The 15,692-nt window shown below is 35.0% G+C and overlaps 2 protein-coding genes across 2 annotated transcripts in view; one reads left to right on the top strand and one right to left on the bottom strand.

The window, feature by feature from the left end:
* The window catches only part of LOC127881869 (uncharacterized), a 26,471-nt gene extending 25,713 nt beyond the window's left edge, over positions 1–758 (top strand). Inside the window, exon 3 of the mRNA XM_052430084.1 lies at positions 622–758. Coding sequence (XP_052286044.1) covers positions 622–758 — 137 coding nt within the window. The remainder of the gene's footprint in view (positions 1–621) is intronic.
* Positions 759–834: 76 nt separating this feature from the next.
* The window catches only part of LOC127881793 (uncharacterized), a 33,300-nt gene continuing 18,442 nt past the window's right edge, over positions 835–15,692 (bottom strand). Inside the window, exons 4-6 of the mRNA XM_052429962.1 lie at positions 5,706–6,683; positions 4,167–4,352; positions 835–855 (exon numbers count right to left, since the gene is read on the bottom strand). Coding sequence (XP_052285922.1) covers positions 835–855; positions 4,167–4,352; positions 5,706–6,683 — 1,185 coding nt within the window. The remainder of the gene's footprint in view (positions 856–4,166; positions 4,353–5,705; positions 6,684–15,692) is intronic.

The following is a 15,692-nucleotide window of genomic DNA, read 5'->3' as shown; positions in this document are numbered from 1 at the left end:
CCAAGTTTGAATGCAATAGCATTGATACTTACTGAGAAAAGTGGAACTAACGCAAAACTTAACCAAAATTTTCAATTTTTTAAGTTAAAAGGGCACATCATTCTGTCAAAATGCACGCCAGAGTTATCTAACTTTGCCTGCCCAGTCCCTCATGATAGTAAGTAGTGTAACCAAGTTGAATGCAATAGCATTGATACTTTCTGAGAAAGTGGACCTAAACGCAAAACTTAACCGGACGCCGACGCCAACGCCGCGACGCCAAGGGTGATGAAATAGCTCATAATTTTTTTTCAAAAATAGATTAGGCTAATAAATAAAACATTAAAACAACTTAACCCTTAAAGCGCTGAGCCGAATTTTAAAGGCCTTTGCAAACAGTTTGGATCCAGATGAGACGCCACAGAACGTGGCGTCTCATCAGGATCCAAACTGTTTGCTATTCTTGATAGTATTCTTTAAAAAAAATCGAAGAAAATGCTAATTTTAGAAATTCTGCAGACGACATTTTAGAAGACAAATTACCAGCATGCAAAGGTTAAGGCAACAACTCACTGCTGGTGCAGATCTACAGTTCTCTCCCTTGTTAGTTTCAGCTTAAATGTCCTTCATGTTGCAATACAGGACTTGAAAGGCTGTGTCACCTCACATCGCTGGACTTTGATTTGGCTGAGCCTTTCACTACTCCTATGTCTTCTGTGCTTAGCGTTGCTGTAACATTGAGAAAACCAATATGGAAGTCTTTTGAACTAGTAAATTAGTAATACACCGCAATTTTTTGCCAAATTGAAAAAAGTATCTGTACCACACCAATGAGGAACAATAAGCGTAATAATATCAAACATCAGGAAATTCTATCTTTTAATGTTGAATAATAGGTCTTTTTAATTGCATGGGAACTTAATTGCACAAAGCCAATCAAAATATATTATTTGACATGCGTTTGTGTTGAAAATTCAGTTTCAGTGCTCATTTTATCAGTCCACTTGCATATAAGTACGTGCCCATTACGTGTACTTTATAAAGATGGAAAGAAAAGGCTTTTTTTCACATACACCTTGGAGTAAAAATTATGTTACAGGCCATTTGCCCTTATAACTTCATATTACAATACTAGCTTGCCTGTACTTTGACGACGCCCAAATCTATATTTTCACAGTTACCAATAACAAAACAATATTTTGTCAAGTTATTTTCAACATTACTGTGTTTGATATATATTTTGTGAACAAAATACGGCTCAAAATTTCAATTTTATGAAAAAATGAGTTGCCAACTCCTTTAAAATGGCAAACAATGTTAAAGTGGGAATTGTGAGCTACTATTAGAATTGCTCAATATGTATGTTAAATTTGCATTTATATGTACACCGATGTCTCAATTACCAGTTTTTAATCATAGTGGTTTTATACTATATTTGTTTCTAATCAGAATTTACAAATACCAACAGACTGGAAGGCAGACTAAACTTGAGCCATATTCAGGACAACTGGCTTAATGAATATGTAAATTACCACATTAGCCTGTACAGTCCACACCGACTAACTTGAGATGACACTTTCCACCAAGACATGATTTTTGTTTAGAAATAATTTCTTTAAAGCGAAAATTTCCTCAAAAATGGAAATCATTATCCCTGATAATTCTGAGTGCGCACTGCACAGGCTAATCTGTGGATGGTACATAAAATGCATTAAGCACCCTTTTCCCATAACAAGTCTCACCTGGTATCATCTTGTACAACTCTGTAACAGACTGTAGTGGGGATTTACTTTGAGCCTCATTCCGAGAAAACAGGGCTTTATAAATTGTGCACTAAGTGTCTGCCCAGATAAGTCTACACAGGCTTATCAGGGACAACACTATCCCCTAGACCAAATTTCTTTTACTGTTACCTTCAATTGGAAATTTAGGAATTGTTTGGGAAAAATACATAGTTCCAGCATTTGGTATGGGGCCGATTTTGGGCCCCTTAATTGAGGGAAAAAAACACAGTATAACACATCAAGAACTTAACACCTCCTTGCAAACAGGCTCTATTGAACCAAGGAATTCAAAGCTTAACTAAATATCTCACAACTTTATACAAACTCAACATGGTAAACATGATACATAAAAGAAAAGACACAATTTTAACTTCTATGAAATCATATCATATTCTTGTCCACTTCATATTTAGCATTTTTAATACAGAGGTAACACTGTAAAACCATTATTATGCATTTGGGGCTATTTTTTGTTGATTTTAAGGTTTTACCGATCCACAAATTTATCACAAACACACGGGAAATGAACTGACACAAATTCCTCATTTATTTTTCCAAACCTGAGGAATCCCCACATTAAACTAATAATATGTCCATGAAATACTTTTGTAACCACCAAAATTTGATGAGGATGAATATCAATGATTTTGCAATATACAAAAAATTTAAGAGGATATTTACCATATGTAATATACAAACAATTACAAACAATTTAAGAGGATATTTTACCATATTTACAATATACAAACAATTTAATAGGATATTTTACCTGATGTAAATTCATTATGTTCTTTACCACCTCATCTTTTTGCATTCTTAATAAACAGAAAATACACAAGACGGAGCGCGTTCCTGGTGAATTTATGGGTCTTTAAAACAGACCCATACCCAAAAGCATTTTATTTGTTTTTAAATAAGTGCCTTACATGTATTAAAATTACAGTGCTTTCAACAGGAATTTTTTCAGACGCCCCGGGACCATGGGGGGGGGGGGAGGGCTGCACCCTACATATGTGGGTTTTTTTTTTTCAGAGTGAAATGATGTTATGACGGTGCGTTATGACTCTTCAAGAAAAAACAGCAATAAAGTCATTAATAACGAGATTTAACAAAAACTGTTTTAAACCCTTTTCTGCATAGATACCCATAATCGCTTCTCAATTGATTCCTTAGTACATCCATATGAAACCATACTTTTCATCTATTACTGCCAACTTACTACTTTTACCGTTGCTACTCATTACCCGATACTCCCGAATATTCCATTATTAAAAGGACGTTCTGATAAAAATTAACGATAAAAGTGCTCAAAATTTCCAATAAACACAAACATTCACCATTTGTTGTCAAATTTTGGCATATATGTTACTGTGTAAAGATGTGATAAAAACGTCCAATCGGGGCGTTTTTTCCACTAAACACGCCTAAATTGCCTGACGTGATGTTCCCGTTTTTATGCATTATAATTTTTATATCTCAATCAAATTTCACTTAGATCTATAAAAGTATATAACTATCATAAAATGATTTTATTCATATAATTTGATATATTAGAAAGAATGATATTAAATTAGTTTTCCCAAATCAATTGACTTTTCACAGGAAAATATTCCAAACCCACAATGGCATTTTTTCCCAAAATGACAAAGAAAAGGTCTGACAAAGGGTCTATGTTACCTTCTGCGTATTCAGGTCATCCTTGTCCACCACATCCTCAGCATCGTTGACTCAGCAGCGACTGTAGCAGCAGAATAGCTTGATGTATTTCTTGTATGTATATTATGGACTCAAACAAATTTATAAAAAATGTAATTAACACACACACGTTTATATAAATATAATTAAAATCAATAACAAATGTTCAACAGCATAAAACATGGCAAATTAATAAATATTACATCAAGTGTTACCTTTCTGTAAACATTGCGTACAATATCAATATATACTCCCCCCAAAGATTACTTAAACAATTTCATATTTTATAAAAAAGTATACATCCATGTACATTTCTTACATGGCATCATAGTGTTTATAGAAATGAAAGTCTAAAAATAGCCTCAGTTGCTATGTACATGTGCATCTATGTAGAAATATTACATGTTCAGTTGAAATTGTTTGTTTTTTTCATGCAAGAACTTTAGTTTATAAGAACTAAATTTTAGGACCATAATGACACAAACATTATGGCAACATAACATAATATGCATTATATCTAATGTTCAAAACAAAAACCCTCACATTGTGTAATCGGATAACAATACATATTTGTATCTTAAACTACACACTTAATTTTGTATTGTAACATCAACACACTACTATGTTGGTATGCTAAACAACACATTGTAATTGAAATACTAATCACTAATTACAACAATTATTACGTACATGTACACACTATTCCACTCTGAACACCAGGATGTTGTCCCCCAACTGTCCACAATGATGGATGATGTTGTTGCTGCTGTAGCAGACTGACCATGGCCACCTCACTCCATCCTTCTCAGTAGCCAGCGTAGCCAGCTTACTCTCTCCCTTCCAGCCAACCTGTAGTACAGTGTCGGACCAGGCTCCACAGACCAGCAACCTGGCCTGCAGGGGTCACATATAGACCATATGGGAGCCCTAGTGCTGGGTCTGTGTATGTAGCCAGGAGTGTGCCATCCCTGGCCAGGGTGAGAAGCTTGCTCTGCCAGTCGCTGGCGATGTACAGCCTGTCTCCTGTGGGACTCACAGCACACTTGTTTACTGCAAAACAGAGTAACATCAAGATATTGAATTACTGTAAATGCTAAATAATCTTATTAAACATACTGCAGTGATATTGTATTACGCATATGTTGCTATAAAGAGGCCTTTACACATCTCAAATATATGCATACATTTCAATGATTCAATAGTTAAGCGTGAAAATAAACTTCAGTAGCAGAGCTATTGTGTTTACCTTTGACATGTTGACATGCGACTGGTGAGTAAGATATGAATTGAAGCAAAACAATTACACAGATGGAAACAATTACACATACAGAAACAATAACACATACAGAAACAATTGCGCAGTTTAATCAACATGTTTATACTATGTGCAGCATGAATAGATTTCCCACACATGTATACATGTGATAACTATGTACTGAAATTAGTGAAATCGACCAAAGCAGACATAATTCATACATGTGCCGTGTTAAAACGTTATTTGTGTTTTCAAGTGTTTGTAACAAGAAAAAATAATATTCAAAACAACAGTTATTGACACTTTTCTAGCTAGTTTGTTACAAAACCAATTTCAACAGCAAAATGTTTAAATGAACATACTACTATAATTACAATAAATTTAATACATACATTTGAACACTTCATAAAAGAATACAACCACAAGAGTACCTATGTTATATGATGTTATGTAATTATTAAATTTATCGAACATATTGTACATGTACAATCATTTAAAAACCACAAAATTAAGACCAGGTAAGAAAGTGTCTCTTTCCCAGGAACACAGTTTCTATTTATAGACATGTCATGTAGTGACAGTCAAAATACTTCATTACTCATATTTATAAATCAATATTTCTGAATCTTGTTTTGGCTACAATGCACTGTAGCATTCAAAGGGCACATAATGAATTATAGAACAAATATTTATAATACATCAGCGGGTTTTCTGCTATTACATCTGAATTTTATTTTATTTTCATCTCACAAAGTATATAAATGTAATTTATATGATTTAAAAAAAAACAAGATAAAGGCCTAATGGGTCAATATTTGTTGATTAAAAAAATAAATCCCAATTCGGTTCATTGAGTCGATAAAAATTTCCAAATTTTGTCATTGTAGGGATTTAAAATAACACAATTTGACTAGACTCCTTTTCCCACAATGGCTGACAAATCCCTGTACATAATATAAATGTTATCAGGATGGATTCACCATGATTCTTACCTCCATAATGAAAATCTCATAGAGTCTGCAGATCAGTTTGCCATTCAGTGTGTATTTGTACAGTTCTCGAACAGATGTGACAAAAAGGTCTCCTTGGTGATGTGCAATAAATCTACATTCATGTTGTAACTGAAACTTCCTGCCAGGAACAAGCTTTCCCTGGTTGACAGTGATAAACTGGACCCCATGTATGTTGCTAATATTCACAGCCAGTACTGCAACCTCACTGGGTGTGATCTGACATATATCCTGTGGCTCAGCATTCACATCCCAATGACTCACCACCTTGTACTGCTGGCTCAGAAGCTTGACTCTCTTATTATCCCTGTCTGCAACCAGGACCTGTCCATCTGGGAGAGCACATATGCCTGTGATATAACATGAATTTGAATCACTTGGTATTCTCACATTGTGCACAGACTTCCGCTGGACCTTAAACACCTTGCCTGACTTTCCCAGCAGAGTCAGTGCCTGCTGTATTATATGCTTACATTTTATGCTGGCTATAAGGCAGAGCTGCTTATGATCTCCAATTTTCTGAACAATTTCATGGAAATGTGACAAGTCATTGTGAACACTGGTGCATTTATGAATAGATCTTGTAACTGACCCTTTAATGCTTATAACTTCATCTTTCATCTCGTTAAGTTCCTTCGCAGTAATATTATTGAATTCATTCAAGATAGAAACAACATTCCTACACATCTCTTCTTTTAAATATTGCTCATTTCCGCCTGATGTTCCCACAGAATTATTATCACATTTATCTATATAAGTATTTAAATTGCCACACATTTGCTCTATCATAACTTCCCTATGTTCATTGTATGTTCTCTGCAATGACTGAATGCTGGCCTCCTGACTGATCTGCAGGGTTTTAATTTCCCCAGGACAGTTTCCAGCTCCACTGACAGCCCCTCTAGGCCTGAGGGCTGCGAGTTGGTCAGCTCCGAAATCTGGGTCACTTTTCTGCACTGGCTGAAATAAACAATTAATACATGTACATACCAAGAAATAGTCAGTGATATTATGTAATGCTTCAAACAAGTATAAAGTGTCAAATAAAAACATACATGGACAATAAATTAACGCTTCTTGGGCTTAATATGGGGTATATAGATTTGCACTTTTCCATCCATCTGTGTGACTTTTCTGTCATATATAATTCAACATGTATCCCTGCAACTTTACAAGAACAGTAACCAGGCATGTGAGCTAATGCGCACCTCTATATGTTTGTTTCTGTTGTTTTAATCATAATTGTAGTAATGTCTCATATTTATACATAAATGACATTTTCAAATATGTGTAGAGTGTAAAATAAACAGTATTGCTAGAAGAGGACTAACACTTTACATAAATATTTATCATTGTGTAATTTTACCCACATGCATAGTTTGATATGTCTTTTTTCAACATACCCAGAGTTATGGTCCCTGTTTAGCAAAGAAATCACATTTAAAAATTGTGTTGTGAGTAACTCAAAGAGTACAGCTGATAGAGGGATGAACTAATCTTAAAGCATTACCCACCATGTGAAATTATGCACCTTGATATTTTTTTTTAATTTTTTATTTTACATAAGAAGAGTTATGTGACAATCCCTTTAACCAAACAATAATATTTTTTCAATTGTGAGAAGCGTTACTCAAATAGAGGGATACTTCTACAGTAACATAGTAATTGTCAGGTTAACGTGTGCAACTCCATGTTTGTTCATAATTTAAAGAGATTTGTGCAGTTGTGGGACAAATTGGATTGTAGAGGTATCCATGTACTAAGAATACATTTCTAGTAGTTAATATTGTTTTCAGTTTTAGTATCATTGTACACCTTGACCACACTATCCATAATAACACATGCAAGAAAAGATCATTAATGCTCTTCCATCCCACAAAAAAACTAGCATGACGTATATTTAATGTCTATTCCCAAACTCAGTATGTCCAGTCTAGCCTGTGATGAGCGACTTATCACATGCAACCTGGTCTACTATCTCCCAATATTTGTTGTTGTTATTTAACCTCTTGAGATTATTTTGCTTTTGTTGTTGTCATGTGATCTATTTGTGGAAAAGTAAAGACGCCATTGTTAAATGTTTGAATGGTCAGGTTAGCGTGTGCAAACAATATGTTTGTTCAAAATGTTCCTAATTATTCTTGAGTTATCATCAGGAAACCATTTTACTGTTTAGAGTCACTGTGACCTTGACCTTTGACCTAGTTACCTGAAAATCAATAGGGGTCATCTGCCAGTGATGATCAATGTACCTATGAAGTTTCATGATCCTAGGCGTAAGCATTCTTGAGTTATCATCCGAAAACCATTTTTCTAAGTTGAGTCACCGTGACATTTTAATTGTCAGGTAAACTCGTGCAACTCCATATGTTTCTTCATAATTTTTTGACATTAATGCAGTTGTCTTAAATGGGTTAAAATTCAATGATTAAATGCATTTAATAATGGCAGTACTGTAATATAACTTTTATCATAATTGAAAATCTGCTTTTAATATTATTATGGGTATAACAAGGAACTAAAACTGACTACTAAATCTTTATAATTTCATGTTGTAATCTTCTGTGACCTTGACCTATTGACCTTAAAATGGATTGACCTCTTAATATTCCTCGATGTAACAGTAACCCAGATAAGCTGTGTATCGGCGTTTTTCACCCTATTAAAATGTTAAATACGCAAAGAAATTCAATATAATGCGTATTTTAAACGCAATCAATTCGACTTTCACGCTTATTCTTTAAATTTGATGCGTACGATATGAGTCTCGATCGAAAATGCTTCGCTCAATTTCGGTAATTTTTAATTGGAATAATTTTCGTACGGCGGCGAAGATTTTATTCATTCAACAGTGAGCAGGCGCCTGGGTGACGGAGGAGCAAAACAGTCGAAGATATTCAAACGCTATGCGGACTAAATTTCAAAACAAATTAAGCGTCTGACCAAAATATTTATGACGTGCATTTGTAAAGTGTCTGTACTTTCAGTTTCTATAACGATGTGTAATAAAAATGTCCATGCGAGGTCGAAAGACATGCGCGATTGTTGCGCTAAATGTATGTCGATCGCAAACTTTTTCCAACCACGTACAAACAACGCAATCATTGTGTTATCGATTTCTTATCCACTGTGTATGCAGCAGTTGAAAGTAGCTAGTTGACATCCAAAAACATGACGGAAAGTCCGACTCCGTGATTGAAAAAAACTGTCAAAAGTGGTAAAAGTCATATCCCTGGTTAGAAATGGTTTACGTTGATAGGGCAGAAATAAAAGTTGAAATGTGCATACTGCAACCAGTCTGTGCAACAAAAGTAAAGCATACATGAGTTTGAGGTATAAATGTTAATAACATATTTCACCCTTTTTAAATACTGAAATCACCCTATTTTTCAAAATCAACGAGTGAAAACCCTATTACCCAAATAATTATCTGGGGCACTGATGTAAACATAAAACATGTTGCCTGGCTGTAAGTCAAAGCATTCCCTAGATATATTGTGGAACACAATTGGTCTACGGACCAACGGACTAAAGAACAGATGCAAAGCAAAATAACCCTGCTTCTTACAAACTGGTCCTCTATTTCTAAATATAGTCCGAGTATTAACATTCTAGCCTGTGATAAGCGGCTTATGACATGCAACCCAGCGATTTTTTTTTCTTCTTTATAAAGTACCTGTAAAAGGTATACTTTCCCAATTGAAGAAAAACTACGAAATTCCAAATTGCTGTCTGAAAATTTCCAAAAAGAAAGACAAATTAATTCATTTTTTTTCAAAAAGTGCATTTTCTGCAAGTTAACAAACAAGTACAAGAGGGCCATGATGGCCCTGTATCGCTCCACTGCTGAAAAAGGCTGAAAATATTCTTGGTGTGTGCAAATACTTAAATATAGGCCCTATTTAAGCAAATGTACACTTTTGTGACCCCTGGGCTAGGTCAAATTTAACCCCAGGGGCATAATTTGAGCAAACTTTGTAGAGGACTACTATATCTCACTACATACGAAATGTGGTAGCCCTAGGTCCAACAGTTAAGGACAAGAATATTTTGAAAGTTTTCACAAAATAAGCAAGATATAAGCGTACACTAGGCGCCCCGCGATTTTTGCCTAAATCACCCACCACCGCGTATGGGCCAGCGTGGCAAATCGCAGTGATTCGCCGCAAATTGCGGTGAATCCACTCTGTGGTTGATTCACGGTGATTTCACTGCGACCATCTGGCGATAAAGATCAGCTGTAGAATCATTGCGAAAACACCGCAAATCGCCTTGATTCGCAGTGACTACTAGATTTAAATTTCAACTTATTAACTAATGTCATCACTATTGACGATCACATTAGATCGCGAAAATGTATTCCAATATGAAAGTAAACAGCGTGCTTGCTGAATGTCAAATCCTGATTTACAAACAATATCTTATTTGTTGAAATAACATTTGTACAGTACGGCTCACGCAAAACCAACAAAGTTTCGCGGCTACAGATTCTTTTGTTCTCAAGTTTCTCCGCAGCCACAACGAGTATTCACTCCGAAAGAAACAGGTACAGATAATAACCCGATATTTTTACTTCTACACAATTGTTTTAACATTTCGTCAGTTTCTCTGCATACTTCATACAATTACCATCGGATGTCATCTGTCAATGATTGTGTAGGTCAATAACCATACCGAAGAAATTTTTATAGTTTAATATCGGAAACGAGACTTGCTTTAAACGTCGAAATAAACCATATCTATTTGCTTAAGAGTTGCTCAAATACACAGACGACACGAATTTAAATAATGTCGACCATTTGAATAAAATCAAATGTTGGTTTATTTGTAAAATTAATACTTTCACTTCGTCCTGATTTTCATAAAATGACTTACATGTGCATTTAAAAAATTGACAAATTCAATAAACAGATATTGGTTTATTTTCACAAAATAAACTCGCTTTCTTGATTCCCAGAAAATGATGTGTACATGTTGCATTTAATCTTAATACAAATTAAGTTGTGTATTGGTCGTTGAAGAAGATTATGAAGTGTACATGACACTTAAGTGTGTAGTCAGTATACAATACAATAATTGTTTCAATAACGAAGGAACTGAAACAGCGCAACGGTTACAAAACAGCGTGTATGACATTCTTTAGGACTCTTATCATCAATATTAACCAGAATTCGCTTTTAAAATGGAAATAGGGCATATGCGGGATTATCGAGCAATGGATAAAGATGGAAGAAGTTGCATGAATGTGATTGAGACAGTTGAAACGTATGTATCGGGGAATCGAGAGACTCGGAGAAAATACGACGATTACATTCAGCGATTTTCCTCCTTCTTTATAAAGTACCGGTAAATGGTACTTTCCCAATCGAGCAAAAATTCCCAAATTCCCAATCGGCATCTGAAAAAATCCCAATCGGCGTCCGAATTTTTCTCAAAATGATCGAAAGTTTCGTAACAAAACCCAACTTTCGGCGAGCGAACAAAGGAAATCGTATAGTTGTGTGTAACCACGCGCTCGATTAATATCTGGTTTTATTATTCAGCGCGTTCAATCAATAGAGTTGTTACTGTTTGCGGTTCTTTTGTCAGGCAGCCAGCGTACTGTTTGACGTCGGTTTGAAACCTTATCGTAGTTTAAAATGCCCTCCAGCACTGCCTCTGTGGAAAGGTTGTTCAGTCTAATGAACAATCTTTGCACGACCAATCGGAACCATCTATCACAGGACACATTGACAGCTCTAATGATGCTGTGCAGAGAGGGATGCCAGCAACTGAGTGATGATCAAACATCAAAGATTGTTGAAATTTTCAAAACAAGATGTGTTTGTGAAACACAATGTCCCCCTATATGACGTTGGACCTTGTAGGATGACCTTGACCTTGTGAAGGATGACCTTGACCTTTCACCACTCAAAATGTGCAGCTTCATGAGATACACATGCATGCCAAATATGAAGTTGCTATCTTCAATGTAGCAAAAGTTATTGCAAAATGTTAAAGTTGGCGCAAACAGACAGACAGACCAACGGACCAACAGACCAACAGGGCAAAAACAATATGTCCCCCACTACTATAGTGGGGGACATAAAAATGAAAGCGAGAGACATTGCTTTATAAGCGATTAAAACAACTAGCAATTGATTTTGTGTCTTCTATATAATATTTTGTTATTTATATCAACTTTATTACTTTAAGAAATGGTCATTAAGGCATGCCTGCAAATGATTATTTTAATGGGTATGTTCAATTTAGTTTGAACTTTATGATGTATTCAATAAGACCCAAATTTCAAGACGCGATTTTCCCAATTTAAGGATTTCACGACTCGATTTTTCCCAATTTTGAGGTTTTCACGACTCAATTTTTCCCAATTTGACCGGTACAGGTACTTTTCCCAATTGGACAAGGAAAATCGCTGACATTACAATCAGTTATGAGTTCTCCATGGCTTCAAACTGTTAATTGCATACCAATAACGCAATTCACACTCCTCCAGTTGCGGTATCATACAGCTAGCTAGGTGCGAACACTGTTTTGTTTTATACGCAGCATTTAAAAAGTAAAAAATAACCTGTCAGGGACATGGGTGTGAAATACATGTTGAAATTTAAAAAAGGCTACTCTCTTATATCTGCCAACAATGCTAATAATCCCATATTGCTATAATCTTTGTGAAGATTAGACATGTACATGTAACGTAGGAAAATCGTTCTTCACTGCGTTGACCGTGAACGGGGTGAATCGCGGTGAATCACCGCGGAGATGATATTTATAGCATACACGGTGATCATGCTCGACCTAGCGTGATGATCGCGCGAGATCGCGATAATTTTTCACCCAAAATAAATAATTACCACAGAGTGTCGGTGATTTAGGCAAAAATCGCAGTAGTGTAATATATTTGTAAAAGCATTCGAACATAATATACAATAACACTTGTCATCAGCAAAATTTCAATAGCAACTTATATACCAATTATGGCCATACAACTTTTGCAGTTAGCACTTTGAAGGCTTTTTTTACCTGACGGTGTCCTGACCCGAAAAAATATTATCCTTAAACAATTGACATGTGTTGAAAACCATATAGCATATCCCTTTATGCTATGTACTTTGTGAAACAATTGTTTTAATGTATGAAACCAATTTGTGTATAGTATTATCTGTCTACTCCAAATTAACATTGACCAACTATAAAAAAAAACTATTTTGGTAATAAATAATATTTATTTCATACAATATTTGTCTGTAGAAGTGTAGTGTTAAGCACCCGCTTACAGTTTACAGTTTTTAAATTATACTATGTTAATATGACAGATGTGGTTTCATTTTTTTTAGATGCTTGATCTACATTACAGCCAACGCGGAACAAACATAACCGCGGCTATGCCACGGCCTGAAATTTAGTTTGCGGCGGGCGTGTCGAGTGTTCACGGGCGTATTGCTGAGGCACTTGGCATCGATCTGCGCAATGACGCAGTCTGTTTTATCCTTGCCTACTTTCACGGAGTAAATCCGCCGCATACATACGCGGCAGATTGAGTGAAAAGATATACACCTACATGTACATTTGTGTAGCATAGAAACCTAGATTTATGCTTACATTTGTGTAGCATAGAAACCTAGATTTATGCTACTTTCATATTAATTATTTTCACGTTTTAATAAGCGATATGGCACTAAGTGCGCTTTAACATATATCGTTGAATAAATTACGCAGAATGTTAATGTTTCGTTTGATTCTGAAATGAGCTTTCTTAAATTTGTAATCCGCAACACACTTCCGAATTTTAATGCTAATGCTACATTAACAAATTCTAGCGTCAAATAACCAGTGCTAAAATATCCTTTGTCTCCATAAAAAGCTCGCGAAAATTATGCAGACATGTACAACGTTGCATGGAAAGTTTGGGTGTATTTTGTGTTGTATAAACACATTCATCATGTCAGATGATTTATGCGTGTTCAATGGGGAAAAAACCGCCCCGATTGGGCGTTATTTCATCACATCTTTAAATGGTAACAAACGCCAAAATGTACTTGATACTTGAGAATAATTGCGAATGTGTGCGTGTCTTGAGCACTTTTATCGTAAATATTTACCGGAATTTCCTTTAAAACTGGAATATACGGGATTATCGGGTAATGATTAGCGATATCAACTGCATAATGTAAACAAAATGAAACTAATTTATATACACATAGTCAAACAATAGTTATAATAAGCTGATAATTAACAAAACAACAATTAAGTGTTGGTTATTGATGTGGCTTCAACTGCTAATTGTCTCAGCTAAAATATAATAGCAAAAAAAACAAGCAATTATAAATCAACCAACTGCTGGATTCTTGACCACTCGTATGAGCCAACACATAATTACGTGACATTTATGTGTGAAATACATACACTACGGGCAGGAAACAAACTAACTTGGGGCCAGCCACATTAAATATGCTTATATGCTAATACACTTTGTCGTAAAAATTAAACCCAAAACAAATATGTCTGTTGATCGTTTTAATATGAAGACAATATTCATACAGTGCAATAAACGCACACAAAGTAACTTAAAGTACTTAAGCCGATTCTATAAATGACGATGGCAAATGATTATTGGAATCTTATTAATACATGCCTGTGATAATCGTATTTTGTTTTAATTAATTTGATTTTTTTTATTTGCATTCTTTTAAAATAATAATTATTTATATCTGGATGACAGCAATTTCTTTAGAAATGGGAATGCAATCACTAAAAACAAAACAACAGCATGTTTTTTTATTAACTAATTTATCTATTTTGAATCTGTGCGCATTAAATTAATTATGATTTTAAATATAATTATAATTGTTCTTTTAAATTTCTTTGACTAACTAATCATTTAAAAAAGATTTTGATTTGAAGATGCGCATGGACTCGGCGTCATGTCGCAGATCGCGGCTTGCCTCGGCGGAAAGATGCGAAGCTTTGCTTCGAAATGCTTCAACGGCCGACTCGGCATCTACTTGTTTCGCATTGCCGCCGCGGTTCTCAAAATATGTTTGTTCCATGTTGGCTGTACTGTAATTAATCTATTCTATTTTATTTTAAACTTTGATCATTTTTGCCTCTTTGTTCTTTTTTTTTGGTACTAATGTCTTAAAATTTTACCATGTTGTATTAGTCAAAGATTGTTGATGAATGTCCCAGAAGTGGTTTAAATGCAATGCCAAGAGCTTGAATAATGACAATAACGATAAATCCAGAAATAAGCATTAGTGAAAAATATAATTGCCAACTAAGGCAAATGTCAAGTAAAGTACAAATGGACGGTTTGGTCAATCAATATATACATGTACCTCACACATCAATCAAGGCCGGGGCATACACACTATTGACTGATAAAATCCTAACAAGGGCTGTTTGTAAAACACACATTCCCCCAAATTGGCTGTCAGTTGCAGTGGTAGCCATTGTGTGATTATGTTAGAAACCATTTTACTGCTTCAGGTCACTGTGACTTGACCTTTGACCTAGTGACCTGAAAACCAAAAAGGGTCATCTGCCATCTGTCATAATCAATGTACCTATGATCCAAGGCATAAGCGTTCTTAAGTTCTATTCCAGAAACCATTTTACTATTTCGGGTCACCGTGACCTTGACCTTTGACCTGAAAGTTGCTAATCCACCGATAATTACTAGTAACGCCCATATTATATAAACTGGAATCACAGTTCATTTTTTATACTAACAAGTCATAATACTACACATAAACATTAAGAAAACACATTTCCTCGATGAGATACATAAATTATCCGAGTAGAATTAAATTGCTACGTCATGACCTTCGACATTGTAAATTAACATTGAACCCGCGTTCAATTAAAAAATGGCGATTCAAATTACAAGATATGGTCATTCAATAATGGAGAAAGCATTAACTGGATGTAACAAACATTTGATAAGGTTTGTTAAACCAGATAACAACA

The sequence above is a fragment of the Dreissena polymorpha genome, chromosome 1, assembly GCF_020536995.1.
Source record: "Dreissena polymorpha isolate Duluth1 chromosome 1, UMN_Dpol_1.0, whole genome shotgun sequence".
NCBI lineage: Eukaryota > Metazoa > Mollusca > Bivalvia > Myida > Dreissenidae > Dreissena > Dreissena polymorpha.
This window is presented reverse-complemented; position numbering and strand designations above follow the sequence as displayed.